The following is a 14,298-nucleotide window of genomic DNA, read 5'->3' as shown; positions in this document are numbered from 1 at the left end:
GGACCCTGCCTCTGCCTGATATCACAGGATTTCCCAATGCATTGTTTCTCCTCCTATATGTCTCCAAGGCCCCCACTCAGCCAATCGTTTTAGACGGAAGTCATGTCTTTCAGGCTGACAGTTTAAACAGGCCCTTCTCCTTCCCTGATAGTAATAGGTAATTCAGGGAGCTCCACCCACTTTAAATGGTACTTATTTAGAAGTCGTGCTAACAATAAGATGCTTTGAAAGATATCTAAAAAGCAGAGGGAAAGGAATGAAAATGGGGGAAATTAAGAGGAAGATAGTTGAGAAGGTGGCTGAAGTGTATTGGAAGAACTATGCTCCCCTTCTGCTCTGTATTTGTTAATGCGTTTACAGGAACAACCAGTTTTGAAAACAGCATATCAAGGAGAAGGGAGAAAATACACTATTGCGTATTTTGGGCCAAATTTTTCAAAGAAGTCTCTGCTCAGTCTCTGTGCATGCACAACTTTGCAAATGCCTACCTGAAAACTTTTCTGAGCATGGATACCAGTGTGCTTTGATAACAAGATGATAGATGCTTTGGAAATTAGAGCTGGAGCATGTGCATCCAAATGAAGGCTGCTCTGAAAATTTGGCCCTTTCCCCGCTCTTCCTTCAGTGTTGACTGTATGGCATTCTGAAACAGCATGGAAGTCATGAGAATATACAAGCTAAATCTGACTGCACAAAAAGGAGTATTTTTCAGTCATAGCTGGGACCTAGGGCAGCAGCCAAGTCGCTCTTAAATAATCTGATGGCCTGATTTGCAGAAGGGCTGAGTATCTATAAATCCCACTGAGGTAAATGGAAACTGGAAGTGTCATATATATTAGGCTACCACTGAATATAAATACAAATGTTGTGCCTTTAAAAAAAAAAAAGTGTTTAGGACTTTTAAATTAACCAGGTATCTTTACCCATAACTAATTGGTCAGACAGTCATTCAAAACCAGCTGCTGTAAGCATTTTTTCCCCAATTGAGCTAAATAACTTCCCCATTTCTGAGGTATGAAAGCATAAGAAAACACTCTACCTCTCTCTTAAAATTGAAATTATTGTGTGTGACATAAGTGACTTGGTTGAAGCTAGGAACTTCAAGTTTATCTTTTTGTAGATCTCATTGATGGGGTGGGGGGAACCAATTCAAGTTCTGAACAAAATCTGGTCAGTAACTTCAAGGTTGTGAACACTTAACCATGGCACTTTGCATGTTCCATAAGATCTTTTCTGTTCATTATTAATGCAGGGCACTTCCATTAGAGACTCATTCTTTAACAATTTCCTTACATGCATGAAAGACTATGCAGTCTTGACTCATTTATTACCAATAAAGATCAATATGAATCTGAGTGCACTGTGATTTAATTGCTCTATTTGCTTCCCTTTTAAAGTCAAGGAAATGTAAATGCAAAAGATAACATAACAGCAGTGTCACGTGAAAAATGAAGTTAAATTCCAGACATTTTAAAAGTTGAATTTGCAATTGTACTTTTCACCTTGTACATGTGCCTTTGAAAAAAGTGTATTTTTAATGATGCATTGGCCTTTATACAATAGAGGTGTCAGTTGTACTGTGTGGTACAGATATATTTGCTAACTTCAAACATTCAAAGTTACTGAACTGACTTTCTTCAAACCTGTCAGTTTTTTAAAACCTCAGATCTACAAAACAATCCAAGTTTTAAAGGAAGCTGTTTTAAGCATTTAACATATTTAAAGATGGCATGTATGACCTCAGCAGTTGAGTCCCTAACAAATGGATCCTGAAAATAGAACAATTATTCTCATGTACAGTGTTAGCAACTTGAAATGTTCAAAACCTAAAAAACACAATATTTTTAAACCTGGCTTGATTTAAGTCTCTCAGTATGTTATTATAATTTCAGATAGGACAGAATAATTTCTGATGGAACATATGCACAAAGTATTCTTCCCCCCCCTTCTAGAACTCCAGTGCTTAAACTAATTTTGCTCAAATGAAGTAAAATTTCACCTTTTAGTAGAGACCAAGCATAGTAGTAGTTAGCCTAAAAAATTTTAGTTGAGAAAGGTATGGGGGTTTAATGTGAAGTCACAACTCTTACTCTAGCAATAGAGTGATACCTGTGGCTTTACTAATTTGAATGTGCATATATTTATGTTCTTTACTGTGAAAAAAAATATTTTTTTTTCCTTATTATAGGAACAGAGGAAAAACTTCAGGAGCTTCTGGAAACCCGGAAAAGACTGGATACTCAGATTGAGCTCCTGCAAGATTTAAAAGTAATTCCTTTCCAGGAAAATATAGCTAGTGCATCTAGTTCAGTGTCTGAATAACTAATACTTCTCTTGATATCAACTTCCATATTAAAGATTTTCTACTGACAGAAACTGCATCTGGTCAGTGTATAAAAGTGACTTTCAAAGATAGGGGCGCACAGAAAAACAATTGGGTGTTTTACTACTATTTTATACCTCACTTTTGCAATAACTTCATTTGTCCTTTTCCTTTTTAATTTTTACTGTGGCTCAAGGAGTGATAAACACTTAAATTTAAATACCTTCCATACAAGCTTTTTTAAAAATACTCCACAAGCCACTTTTTAAAATCACTTCAGTTGCGGCAGCCCCCTATCACGTGATGTGTCTGTGATTCAATGTCTGCTTATCATAGCAGACAAAATCATTATTAAAAATTGTTAAGGCTTTCCAAAGAGGAATTTAACAAGACTTGCACTTGAAGAAGCCTTCTGAGTTCAAAGAAGCAGACTTTTTTTTTAAATTAAGTTTTCTCAGTTTACGGTGTGTTAATGTTTAAGTAGTTCTGTTTTAACTGCAATGGTGAGAGGTGGTGCCCATTAGTTGCTTGCAAAACACCTGAGGCTGGCTGGTGATCATCCTCTGAAAAATCATTCTGTGTAAAATAGTTAGGGAGTCAAATACTGCAGTAAGAACATTTATGGCTTCCATGTGTTATTTTGTCTTATTATATTAAAATTGTTTGAATACAGAAAAGCAGTACATTTAGTTACAAAATTGCAAGTTAATGAAAAACTTGACAATAAAATGTTTTTGTAAAGAAAGTTGTATATTGAAGAAAACTAGTGACAAAATCAGTTTATGCACCAAAATACTGTTGTATACGGTACAGCCTTGTAGGTTCTCACTGCTAATCCACAGCCTTGCTGATTCTCACAAAACCCCTGGTTTCATCATACTTCATAGCTCAGCTCTAACGGAAGAGACAGTACAATAGGAGATTCATATGAAGATTTAATTATTCTTAAATACCCTAAAGAACCTTTGTAGCTGTACTATGAAATAAATGAAATTAAACTACACTTAAGAAACTAAGTATATTTTAGTGCATTTTACACTTCACTTACTACTTTACAAAGTTAATAATGCACTCTGTCATTAGTGTAAATTAATAGTTCCATTGCATAGCTCTACTGGTTGCCTGTAGACAGCCAAAATATGCTACAGGAGTCCTGAATTGAAGGATTGATAGATTTAGTGTATTTAGGTGGATATATTTGAAAATGTTACCTCCAAGGACAAAAGCAAGTTACCAGCATTCCAACAAGTCTTTCATCTCTCCCTTCTGTGGAAAAGCTGCTAGACAGAGAAGCGCTAGAATATTAGTATGTCAGGCAAATGTACATAACACCCTGTGCATGTTCATAGTTCTAATTTTACTTGTGCTAGGTTTGAATTTAGGGTGGGGTTTTCAAAGATTCCTAATGAGTGGGATCCCAAATCCCATTAATTTTCAAATGTGGGTTGGGCACCTAATGCCCTTAAGTTTCTTTAGAAATGGCAGTCTTGCTCTCCTGTTGCAGTGGTCGGCTTTCAAATCTATATCCGACGGTTATGTCAACACTGGAGGTGTAATTGCCAGCTCGAGCAGACATGCACACTAGCTTTGATCAAATTAGCTAAAAAATAGCAGTGTAGCCGTGGCGACACTGGCAGCAGGCAGGCTCATCACCTAGGTACCCCGGGTCTTGGGTGGGATTGTTTCCAGGAGTTTCCCTGTGCTGCTGCAGCTAGCTAGGGCAATGCTAGCACATATAAATTTGCATGAGCTAGAAATGACACATCCAGCTCCAGTATAGATATACGCACAGTAGCAAGAACTTGGGTAATGATACTGAGCAATATTTTCAAAATTGCCCAAGTGGTTAAGAGTATAAGGCTATTGAACTTCAGGAAAACTTAGGCTCCTTAGCAACTGTGGAAAACAGAATTTTATCCAGTGTGACTCTCACCCCGGCCAACTCTTGTCTTCTCAGTTTCCCCACTTGTGTTCACTCACCACAGCCTAACAGCAACTCAGTCCACAGGGACAGGATGCCTTGTCTAGGCCTCTTAACCCAGGTGGAGGAGAGAGGGCCACAGGAGACGGTATGGTATGGTCCAGAAACTCTGCTTTTCAGTGCCTCTCCTTAGAGGTTCCTGGGTTTTATTTTCTTTGGAGACACCTCTGAAATTACCCATACAAACAAATTTTAACAAAGCCAAGATTTTAAAAAGTAGTATTAAAACAAAAGAAACTGTTTGCTTAACATCTAGATTTACGCTTAGCTGAATATCAATATCCTCAATAAAATTGTTCCCAGCTTAGAGTGGGGGAATGTGACTTTTACAACCCCTATTTCTGACCATTCTGGTCTGTCTGCCTGTCAGTGATAGTTGCTGTCCAGATAGCAGCCACCCTTGTGCTGTCCCTAGGACTTGCTTTTCCAGTCCCTATCACGGGGTCAGCTTGTATGTTCAGCCTCTCCCTGAGTGTCCCTCATGTGTCCGTATGCAGCAAGGCAAGGCTTGGCTTTATTAACTTTGGTCAGGAATACCATTTGGGTGGCAGAAAACCCATGAACAATGATTAATGGCGGCCTTTCAAAGGCTTAATTAATTACCCCGCTGCCGGAGCCTTTTGCTGCAGTGGGAATGGCTCCAGTAGCAAGACACTATACTGCTAAAAGTAACACTGTAGATGGGGGAAGCACTGCTGGGCAGAGAGAGCCATGTAGGGTTTATACCCTAAGGTTCAGGTGTGTAGGGCACTCTACTCACCTAAGCTGTGCCTCGCTATCTACACTGCTATTTATACCTAGGGCCCTACCATATTCACAGCCGTGAAAAACATCTCACCGACTGTGAAATCTGGTCTCCCCCCTTGAAATCTGGCCTTTGTGTGTTTTTACCCTATACTACACAGATTTCACGGGAGAGGCCAGGATTTCTCAAATTGGGGGTCCTGACCCAAAAGGGAGTTGCCTTCAGAGCTGGGCTGCTGGAGAGCGACAGCTGTTGACCAGGTGGCCAGCTCTGAAGGCAGTGCCCAGCCAGCAGCAGTGCAGAAGTAAGGGTGACAATACCACGCCTTGCCACCCTGACTTCTGCGCTGCTGCCTTCAAAGATGGGCGGCTGGAGAGTGGCAGCTGTTGACTGTGGGCCCAGTTCTGCAGGCAGCAGAATAGAAGGAAGGGTGGCAATACCATACCAGGCCATCCTTCCTTCCTATCTCCCAGTCAATATAGGGATAGTTGAAATCCCCCATTAATGATTATATTATTATTATTAGAGTTTTTCATTTTAATAGCCTCTCTAATCTCCCTGATCATTTCACAGTCACTATTACCATGCTGGTCAGTAATATATCCCCACTGCTATATTTTTATTATTAGAGCATGGAATTACTACCCATAGAGATTCTATGGTACAGTTTGATTCATTTAAGATTTTTACTTCATTTGATTCTACACTTTCTTTCACATATAGTGCCACTCCCCCACGAGCACGACCTGTTCTGTCCTTCCAGTATATTTTGTACCCTGGTATTACTGTGTCCCATTGATTATCCTTATTCCACCAAGTTTCTGTTATGCCTATTATATCAATATCCTCATTTAATATGAGGCACTCTAGTACACCCATCTTATTATGTAGACTTCTAGCATGGACATGACATATAAGCACTTTAAAAATGTGTCACTTTTTAGCTGTCTGCCATTACATGATTTAATTGAATGGGACTTTTTTCATTTGACTGTTTCTCATCAGATCCTACCTGTATTTTATCATCTTCCATCCTCTCCTCTTTACTAGGACATACAGAATCTCCATTAATAGATCCTCCCCTAAGGGGTGTCTCTGTCCGAACCACATGCTCCTCTGCACTTGTCAGCTTTCCTCCAGTCCTTAGTTTAAAAACTGCTCTACGACCTTTTTAATTTTACGTGTCATTTTGGTTTAGGTGGAGCCCATCCTTCCTGTATAGGCTCCCCCTTTCCCAAAAGTTTCCCCAGTTCCTAATAAATCTAAACCCCTCCTCTCTACAGCATCGTCTCATCCACGTCTTGAGACCCTGTAGTTCTGCCTGTCTAACTGGCCCTGCGCGTGGAACTGGAAGCATTTCAGAGAATGCCACCATAGAGGTGCTGGACTTCAATCTCTTACCTAGCAGCCTAAATTTGGCCTCCAGGACCTCTCTTCTACTTTTCCTTATGTCATTGGTACCTACATGTACCACAACCACTGGCTTCTCCCCAGTACTTCAGATAAGTCTATCTAGATGCCTGGAGAGATCCACAACCTTTGCACCAGGCAGGCAAGTCACCATGCAGTTCTCCCGCTCATTGCAAACTCAGCTATCTATGTTTCTAATGATCGAATCACCCGTTACTAATACCTGTCTCTTCCTAATATTCTACCACCATCAAATATTCCTTATTGGCACAAACAACTAGCTCGTACTTGAATAGTCAGGTGTAAATATGTGATTTTTTTTAAGAACAGGTTTTTCAGTGTGTATGCTCTCCAGGTAGGCCTACCTGTTCCCCAGGCCTTGGCTCCTGCAATATTGTCCAGGCACCCAAGCTCAGAATCTCCTTTCTGGTAGGAGTACTGGACAACCATAAGGCCAGAATAAGACAGACAGACAGACGCACTTTAAAGGAAAGCTGAGATTCTGGAGCCCAGTTTCTGGCTGTAATATACAAAGGAACTGACTCATAACACTGGCAGAAAAAATGGTTACTAACCTTCGGTAATTGTTGTTCTCAAGATGTGTTGCTCCTTTCCATTCCAGTGTAGGTATGTGCTCAACCTGAGCACCACTGCCGGAAAGTTTTTCCCTCAGTAGTATCCGTCAGGTCAGCTCTGGTGCCCACTGGAGTCATGCTCTCATAACACCAGTATATAGGGCCTGCCAGTCCCTCAGTTCCTTCTTGCCAGCTAACTCTGACAGAGGGATGAGGGGAGAGGGGGTTTGGAATGGACATGAGCAACACATCTCGAAGAACAACTGTTATGGAAGGTTAGTAACCATTTTTTCTTCTTCGAGTGCTTGCTCATGTCCATTCCCATGTACGTAACTCCCAAGCAGATGTAGCTGGAGGGTTCAGAGTTCACTGACAAGCAGATTGTAGCACTGCTCTGCAAAACCCAATATCGTCTCTAGCCTGTTGAATGACGGTGTAGTGAAACGCGAAAGTGTGGACTGAAGAGCACACTGCTGCTTTACAGATGTCCTGAACAGGGACCTGTGCCATGAATGCTGCTGAAGATGTTTGTGCCGGTGTGGAGTGTGCCATCAAGGCTGGAGCAGGAACCTTCGGCAGGTTGTAGCATGTGCAGATACAGGACGTGATCTACAATGAAATTCTGTGGGCTGAGACTGGAAGACCCTTCATCTGTCTGCAACAACCACAAAAAGTTGAGTCGTTTTCCAAAATGATTTAGTTCTACGTAGAAGGCCAGTGCACGTCTGACATCTAATGAGTGATGCCTCTGCTCGTTTGTTGGCATGCAGTTTTGGATAGAAGACCGGAAGGAATATGTCTTGGTTACTATGGAATCGTGAAACCACCTTTGGGAGGAAGGCTGGGTGAAGATGTAGCTGGACCTTGTCCTTGAAGAATACCATGTATGGAGATTCTGAAGTAAGGGCCTTAATTCTCTGAGACCCTTCTGGCTGAATTAATGGCCACCAGGAAGGCCACCTTCCAGGACATGTAGAGCAGAGAACATGTTGCCAATGGATTGAAATGGGAACCCAGGAGCCTTGACAATGGCAGCTTGAGATCCCAGGGCGGAATTGGTTGACGTACCTGGGGGTACAGCCTGTCAAGTCCCTTGAGAAACTGACTGCAGATAGAGTTTGCAAAGATGGACTGGCCATTCACCCATGGGTGAAAAGCTGAAGCTACAGCCAGGTGGACCCTAATAGGTGACACCGATATTCCCTGCTGCTTCAGGTGTAGCAAGTAGTCCAGAATGAATGGCACTGATGACTGTGTGGGTGAGACACCTTTCTGCGCTGGCCAGATCAAGAACCTTTTCCACTTTCCACATATATAGCTCTAATGGACAGCTTTCTGCTCCCTAAAAGAACTTCTTGAACTAGAATTGGAGCATGCTAGCTCAGAGGGGTTCAGCCAAGGAGCTTCCAGGCCATGAGATGAAGGGACTCAAGGTTCAGGTGACAGAGGCAACCATGGTCCTGGGATATCAGGTCTGGAACCTGAGGTAGTCGGATTGATGTTTCTACTGACAGGTTCAAGAGCATTGTGAACCAGTGCTTGTGTGGTCAGGCTGGGGCTATCAGGATGACTTGCGCTCTGTCCCATCTGATCCTTGGCAAGAACTTGTGTATGAGATAAATCAGTGGGTATGCATAGAATAGATGACCCGTCCAAAGCAAGAGGAAGGCATCTGTCAGTGATCCTAGACTGTGGCCCAGGAAAGGGTAGAATTGGAGACACTTCCTGTTTCGCCTTGTTACAAATAGATATATTTGGGAAAATTACTTGTAGGATCTCTGGGCAGCTGGACCACTTGTGGTGGTTGGAGAAATCCTTGCTAAGATGATCTGCTAATTTGTTCTGAAAACCCGGCAGATAGGAGGCATCAAGGTGAATTGTGTGGGCTATGTAAAATTTCCATAAGCGAAGTACCTCATGGCACAGGTGAGAGGAGCGTGCTGCACCCTATCTGCTGATATAGAACATGGCTGTTGTGTTGTCTGTAAGGACTCACACCTGCCTGCTATGTGGGGTTGGAAGTTTTGGAAGGTTGACTGTATTAGTCTCACATTTGCCTCTACCTGAAGTCTGGACTAACCTTTGATCAGCCAGTCGCCGAGGTACGGATATCTGAACCCCTTGTCTCCTCAGGAAGGCTGGAATGGTTCACATTACATTTTGTGAACACCTGAGGGGCCGCCGAGAGACTGAATGGGAGCACCGTAAATTGATAGTACAAATGGTTCATGACAAATCTGAGGAACCTTTTGTGTCCCTGAAAGATAGCAATGTGGAAACAGACATCCTTTAAGTCAAGGGCAGTGTACCAGTCCCCAGGATCCAAGGATGGAATGATAGAGACCAAGGAGACCATGCAGAACTTCAGTTTCTTCATGAATTTGTTGAGGTTTCACAGGTCCAGAATCGGTCTCAGACCACTGTTGGCTTTCCGGATTAGGAAATATCCCTTAACAATGGCAGAACCTCTTCCACTGCTCCCATCCTTAGGAGCAATTGCACTTCTTGGGCTAGAAGTTGCTCATGAAAAGAGTCCCTGAAGAGGTGTGAGAAAGAGAGGGAACAACAAAACTGAAGGATGTATCCTAGTGCTATTGTGCGTAGCACCCACTGGTCCAAGGCAATACAGGCCCACGCCCATAGAAGTGGGATAACCGGTCTATAAAAAATGGGGAATTTGGATCCTTAAACTGTCCTGGTACATCATCCCTGGACTTCCCATCAAAAAGCCTGCTTTGACCTTGCCAAGTGTCTGGGGGTGCAGGCACACATACAAATGAAGGTTATGAGGGGAGGCTTCCTCCTCTAGCCCCTTCTCCTCCTCCTGCTATAGTCCTGTAGAACAGGCGGGGGAAGAAGCAAGCTGTCTATTGTGGCCTAGAGTGCCTTCCTCATTGGGGCTGGTGTATGAAGGCCCAAGGACTTCACTGTGGCCCTTTAAACTGTGAAGTTTGGCGTCTGTCTGATCAGAAAAGAGCGACATCCCCTCAAACGGCAGGTCCTGCAAAGTTTGTTGGATCTCATGTGGCAAGCCCAAGCTTCTCTGCATAGCCACAGCCAAAGCCATGGATTAGACTGCAGAATCCACCGCATCCAGGGCTGCCTGCAGTGACGCCTTTGCCACAGACCTGACTTCCTCTACGAGAGCTGCAAACTCTCATCTTGACTCCTGAGGCAGCAACTCCTTAAATTTCAGCATAGAGTCCCAGGAGTTGAAACTGTACCTGCTCAGGAGTGCCTGCTGATTGGCGATCCTGAGCTGGAGACCCCGTCAAATAGACCTTCCTCCCAAAGAGGTCTAACTTTTTTGCATCCTTGGTCTTAGGTGTCCGTCCCTGTTGGCCCTGCCTTTTCCGTTCATTAGCTGCTACACCACCAAACTATCTGAGGCCTTGTGCCTGCAGAAGTCTTTTCCATCAGTACCGCTACTGACAGCTCCTGTATGACCAAAGACATTGACCCCAGTAGCGCAAATCCCTCGCTGCTGCAAATGCCTCTGGCATTGAAAGTACTGGCAGAGTTGTAGGGCCTGGTGCCTCCCTCATGACGGAGAGTCTATCAGCACTGGACTCAATAGTTCCTGTTCTGGGACTGGTCAATGGTGCGGCATGGGTTGTCAGTGTCACAGGGTGGCCGGACACGGGTCACACCCTGGCAGTGTTTCTCTACACCAGTTGGCGGGACAGGGATCAGCTTCTGTAGATCTTCCTTTGCTTCTTCTTAGGCATTGGCAATGGTGAATGGTGCCTAAACTCTGTCACCTGCACATCCTTCTTTAGCACTGGGGATGACTGACTGTACTGAGGTTCTGTAGGTGTGGTTGGAGCATCTCACCTTGGGGCCAGAGATGGGAAATGGCACCAGGCATCCTGAAGTGGCCTGGCTCTGATGGAGGTTGGCGTGCTGCCTCCAGGAGACTAGAGCAGAGTCTAGCATCTCTATCCTTCTTGGTGCAGGGCTTAAGGTCCCTACAGATCTTGCACCACTCCTACACATGATCCCCCAGATACTTGAGACAGCTGGAATGGGGATCATGCACAGGCTTGTGACAAGATTCCCAAAGCTCGAAACCCACAGAGTGAGGAATGCCTTTGTGTTGGAGGTTAACCCCATTTAGTTATTTAGGAACCCCGTTAACTTAACAGAAACTTAATTACTAAATACAGTCAACTACAGTAACGCCTCACTTAACATTGTAGTTATGTTCCTGAAAAATGCGACTTTAAGCAAAACAATGTTAAGTGAATCCAATTTCCCCATAAGAATTAATGTAAATGGGGCAAGGGGGTTAGGTTCCAGGGAAATTTTTTTCACCAGACAAAAGATAGAGATTATATATATATGTATATACACACACACACACACACACAGAGACAGTATAAGTTTTAAACAAACAATTTAATACTGTACACAACAAGGATTGTGAAGCTTGGTTGAGGTGGTGAAGTCAGAGGGTGGGGTATTTCCCAGGGAATGCCTTACTGCTAAATCATGAACTAGCACTCCACTGAGCCCTCAAGGGTTAACTCATTGTGTTAATGTAGCCTCACACTACACTGTACAAGGCAGCACAAATGGAGGGAAGGGAGACAGCACGACAGAGACACACACCCTGTGTACGTGAGAGAGCGCTGCACATTGCCCCTTTATGTACGCTGACGCCACTCTAAGTACATTGCCTTTTTAAGTAGGCCAGCAAATTGAGACAGCAGCTGCTGCCAGCAAGCTCCCTCTGTCCTGAGCCCTGTCATGTCCCCCCTGCTCTATAGAGATGGTGGGAGTGGGGTTCAGGAGCAGGGGGGTGGGGGACACCCTGACATTAGCCCCCCTTTTCTCCCCCCCCCCACCTCCACCCCCCAGCAAACAGGAGGCTCGGGGAGCAGCTCCAAGGCAGAGGGCAGGAGCAGCACATGGCAGTGGGGGAAGGGACAGCTGAACTGCCGGCAGTCGATAGCCTGCTGAGTGGCTGCGGCACAGGGAACTTAGGCGAGCTGATAGGGGGGCTGCCGGTCCACCCTGGTTCCAAGCCCCCACCTGCTAGCTCCATCGGGCTTCTCTTCCTGCAAGCAGTGGACAGAGCAGGTGGCTGCCAAACGTTATAAGGGAGCATTGTGCAACTTTAAACAAGCATGTTCCCTAATTGATCAGCAACATAACAATGAAACAACATTAACCGGGATGACTTTAAGTGAGGAGTTACTGTACATACAATAAGGGTATGTCTACACTACAAAATTAGGTCAAATTTATAGAAGTCGGTTTTGTAGAAAGCGTTTTTATACAGTTGATTGTGTGTGTCCCCACACAAATGCTCTAAGTGCATGTAGTCGGCGGAGTGCGTCCACAGTACCGAGGCAACCGTCGACTTCTGGAGTGTTGCACTGTGGGTGGCTATCCCACAGTTCCAGCAGTCTCTGCCACCCATTTGAATTCTGGGTAGAAATCCCAGTGCTTCATGGAGCTAAAACATTGTCATGGGTGGTTCTGGGTACATATCGTCAGGCCCCCGTTCCCTTCCTCCCTCCGTGAAAGCAAAGGCAGACAATCGTTTTGCGCCTTTTTTCTTGAGTTACCTGTGCAGACACCATATCACGGCAAGCATGAAGCCTGCTCAGCTCACTGTCACCGTATGTCTCCTCAGTGCTGGCAGACTTGTTACTGCATTGCTACACAGCAGCAGTTTATTGCCTTTTGGCAGCAGACAGTGCAGTATGACTGGTAGCCATCATCGACGTAGTCCTGGGTGCTCTTTTAACCAGGGGCCAGTGCAGCTGAGTTGAGAGTGCTGTCCAGAGTGGTCACAATAGAGCACTCTGGGATAGCTCCCGGAGGCCAATACTATCTAATTGCATCCACAGTACCCCAAATTCGACCCGGCAAGGCCAACTTAAGCGCTAATCCCCTTGTCGGGGGTGGAGTAAGGAAATCAATTTTAAGAGCCCTTTAAGTCGAAAAAAAGAGCTTTGTCATGTGGACAGGTGCAGGGTTAAATCGATTTAACGCTGCTAAATTCGACCTCAACTCCTAGTGTAGACCAGGGCTAAGAGTAGAGAAAAGTTGACTGAGGAGTACTTGCAACAGCAAGAACGAGTCATAGTTCCAGTGACCGTCTTGGGTGATAAGAAGGAACTGAGGGGTCAGCAGGGTCTTTTATACCAGTGCTATGAGTGCATCACTCAAGGGGACACCAGAGCCAACCCAATGGATACTAGTGAGGGGAAAACTTTCCGGTGGTCGTGCTTGGGGCAAGCACACACCTATATTGGAATGGACATAAGCACGTCCTCAAAGAAGAATGTATTTGTTCTGTGTTCATGTACAGATCAGAGGAGGCATCCCAAGTGATGTGGCATCTGGCTTGAGTAGAGGTTTTCTAGTGCTTCAGCAGTTTCTGCTCCCATTGAAGATGATGGCAACACTTCAATGGCAGTAAGATGGGCTCTGACCTCACAGGGAAAAGAGGAAGTTAATGAGAGCTTCAGCTAATCAAAGTATATACAAAATTTGGTTGAGAAGTCTTCTTTGCCAACGCTTCACCCTCAAACATCTATTGGTGCCTAAACCTGGGCACAATAATTGAACTGAAATCACCCCTCATACAAACATTGACTTTCATGGTTAGAGTTTCCTTTCAGTTCAGAATTTTGGTCTCATCACTTCAGTGTAGAAACCCACCTTTTCTCCTGTTTCTTTTACAGGCTAAGCAGGGGCATTTCCAAGTGATTACAGCACATCACAGATAACCTAGCCTCCTCTCTTTTTGACTGGGCAGTTGACAAGTCACTAAACCTCATTGTGCCTCAGTTTTCCTATCTGAAAAATAATAATTTTTAGTTTACTTCCCTTATGCTGTAATACATAGAGTAGTTCATGGGTTGTAAAGCACTTCTGAGATCATGGCGTGAAAGGGGTTATTACATTCACTTTTAAGACACTCCTTTGTGGCTCTTTACATCAAGTGAAGTAGTGAAGTTTGAAAGCATGGTGAGAATCCACTGGATATGGGAGTAGGGAGTCCCTATCAGCCAAACAGATGCAATTCAGACTATAGAGAACAAACTCAAATTGTTCCAACAGGAGTATTACAATTCTAATCTTAATATCCTTTTGCTCAATTTCATGTTAATGTATTCATTGTTTTTTGCAATCAGAAGTGCTAGGAAGGAACAATGAAATGGGATCAGATTAGTTTGAGCTAGTGATAATCTTGCACAGTCCTTGCATTTCCTTTGTCTATGATGCATCATCTACCATTTCTATAGCT

General features: G+C 44.0%; 1 protein-coding gene across 1 annotated transcript in view; it reads left to right on the top strand.

Annotated features, from left to right (window-relative positions):
• SETDB2 (SET domain bifurcated histone lysine methyltransferase 2) overlaps positions 1–3,326 on the top strand; it is a 96,705-nt gene extending 93,379 nt beyond the window's left edge. The window contains exon 27 of the mRNA XM_073339182.1: positions 2,189–3,326. Within this exon, the coding sequence (XP_073195283.1) occupies positions 2,189–2,322 (134 nt within the window). The 3' untranslated portion in view covers positions 2,323–3,326. The remainder of the gene's footprint in view (positions 1–2,188) is intronic.
• The last annotated feature ends 10,972 nt before the right edge of the window (positions 3,327–14,298 follow it).

This window comes from Lepidochelys kempii, chromosome 1 (assembly GCF_965140265.1).
Source record: "Lepidochelys kempii isolate rLepKem1 chromosome 1, rLepKem1.hap2, whole genome shotgun sequence".
Lineage (NCBI taxonomy): Eukaryota > Metazoa > Chordata > Testudines > Cheloniidae > Lepidochelys > Lepidochelys kempii.
Note: the sequence above shows the minus strand (reverse complement) of the source record. Positions and strands in the feature narration are given on the sequence as shown.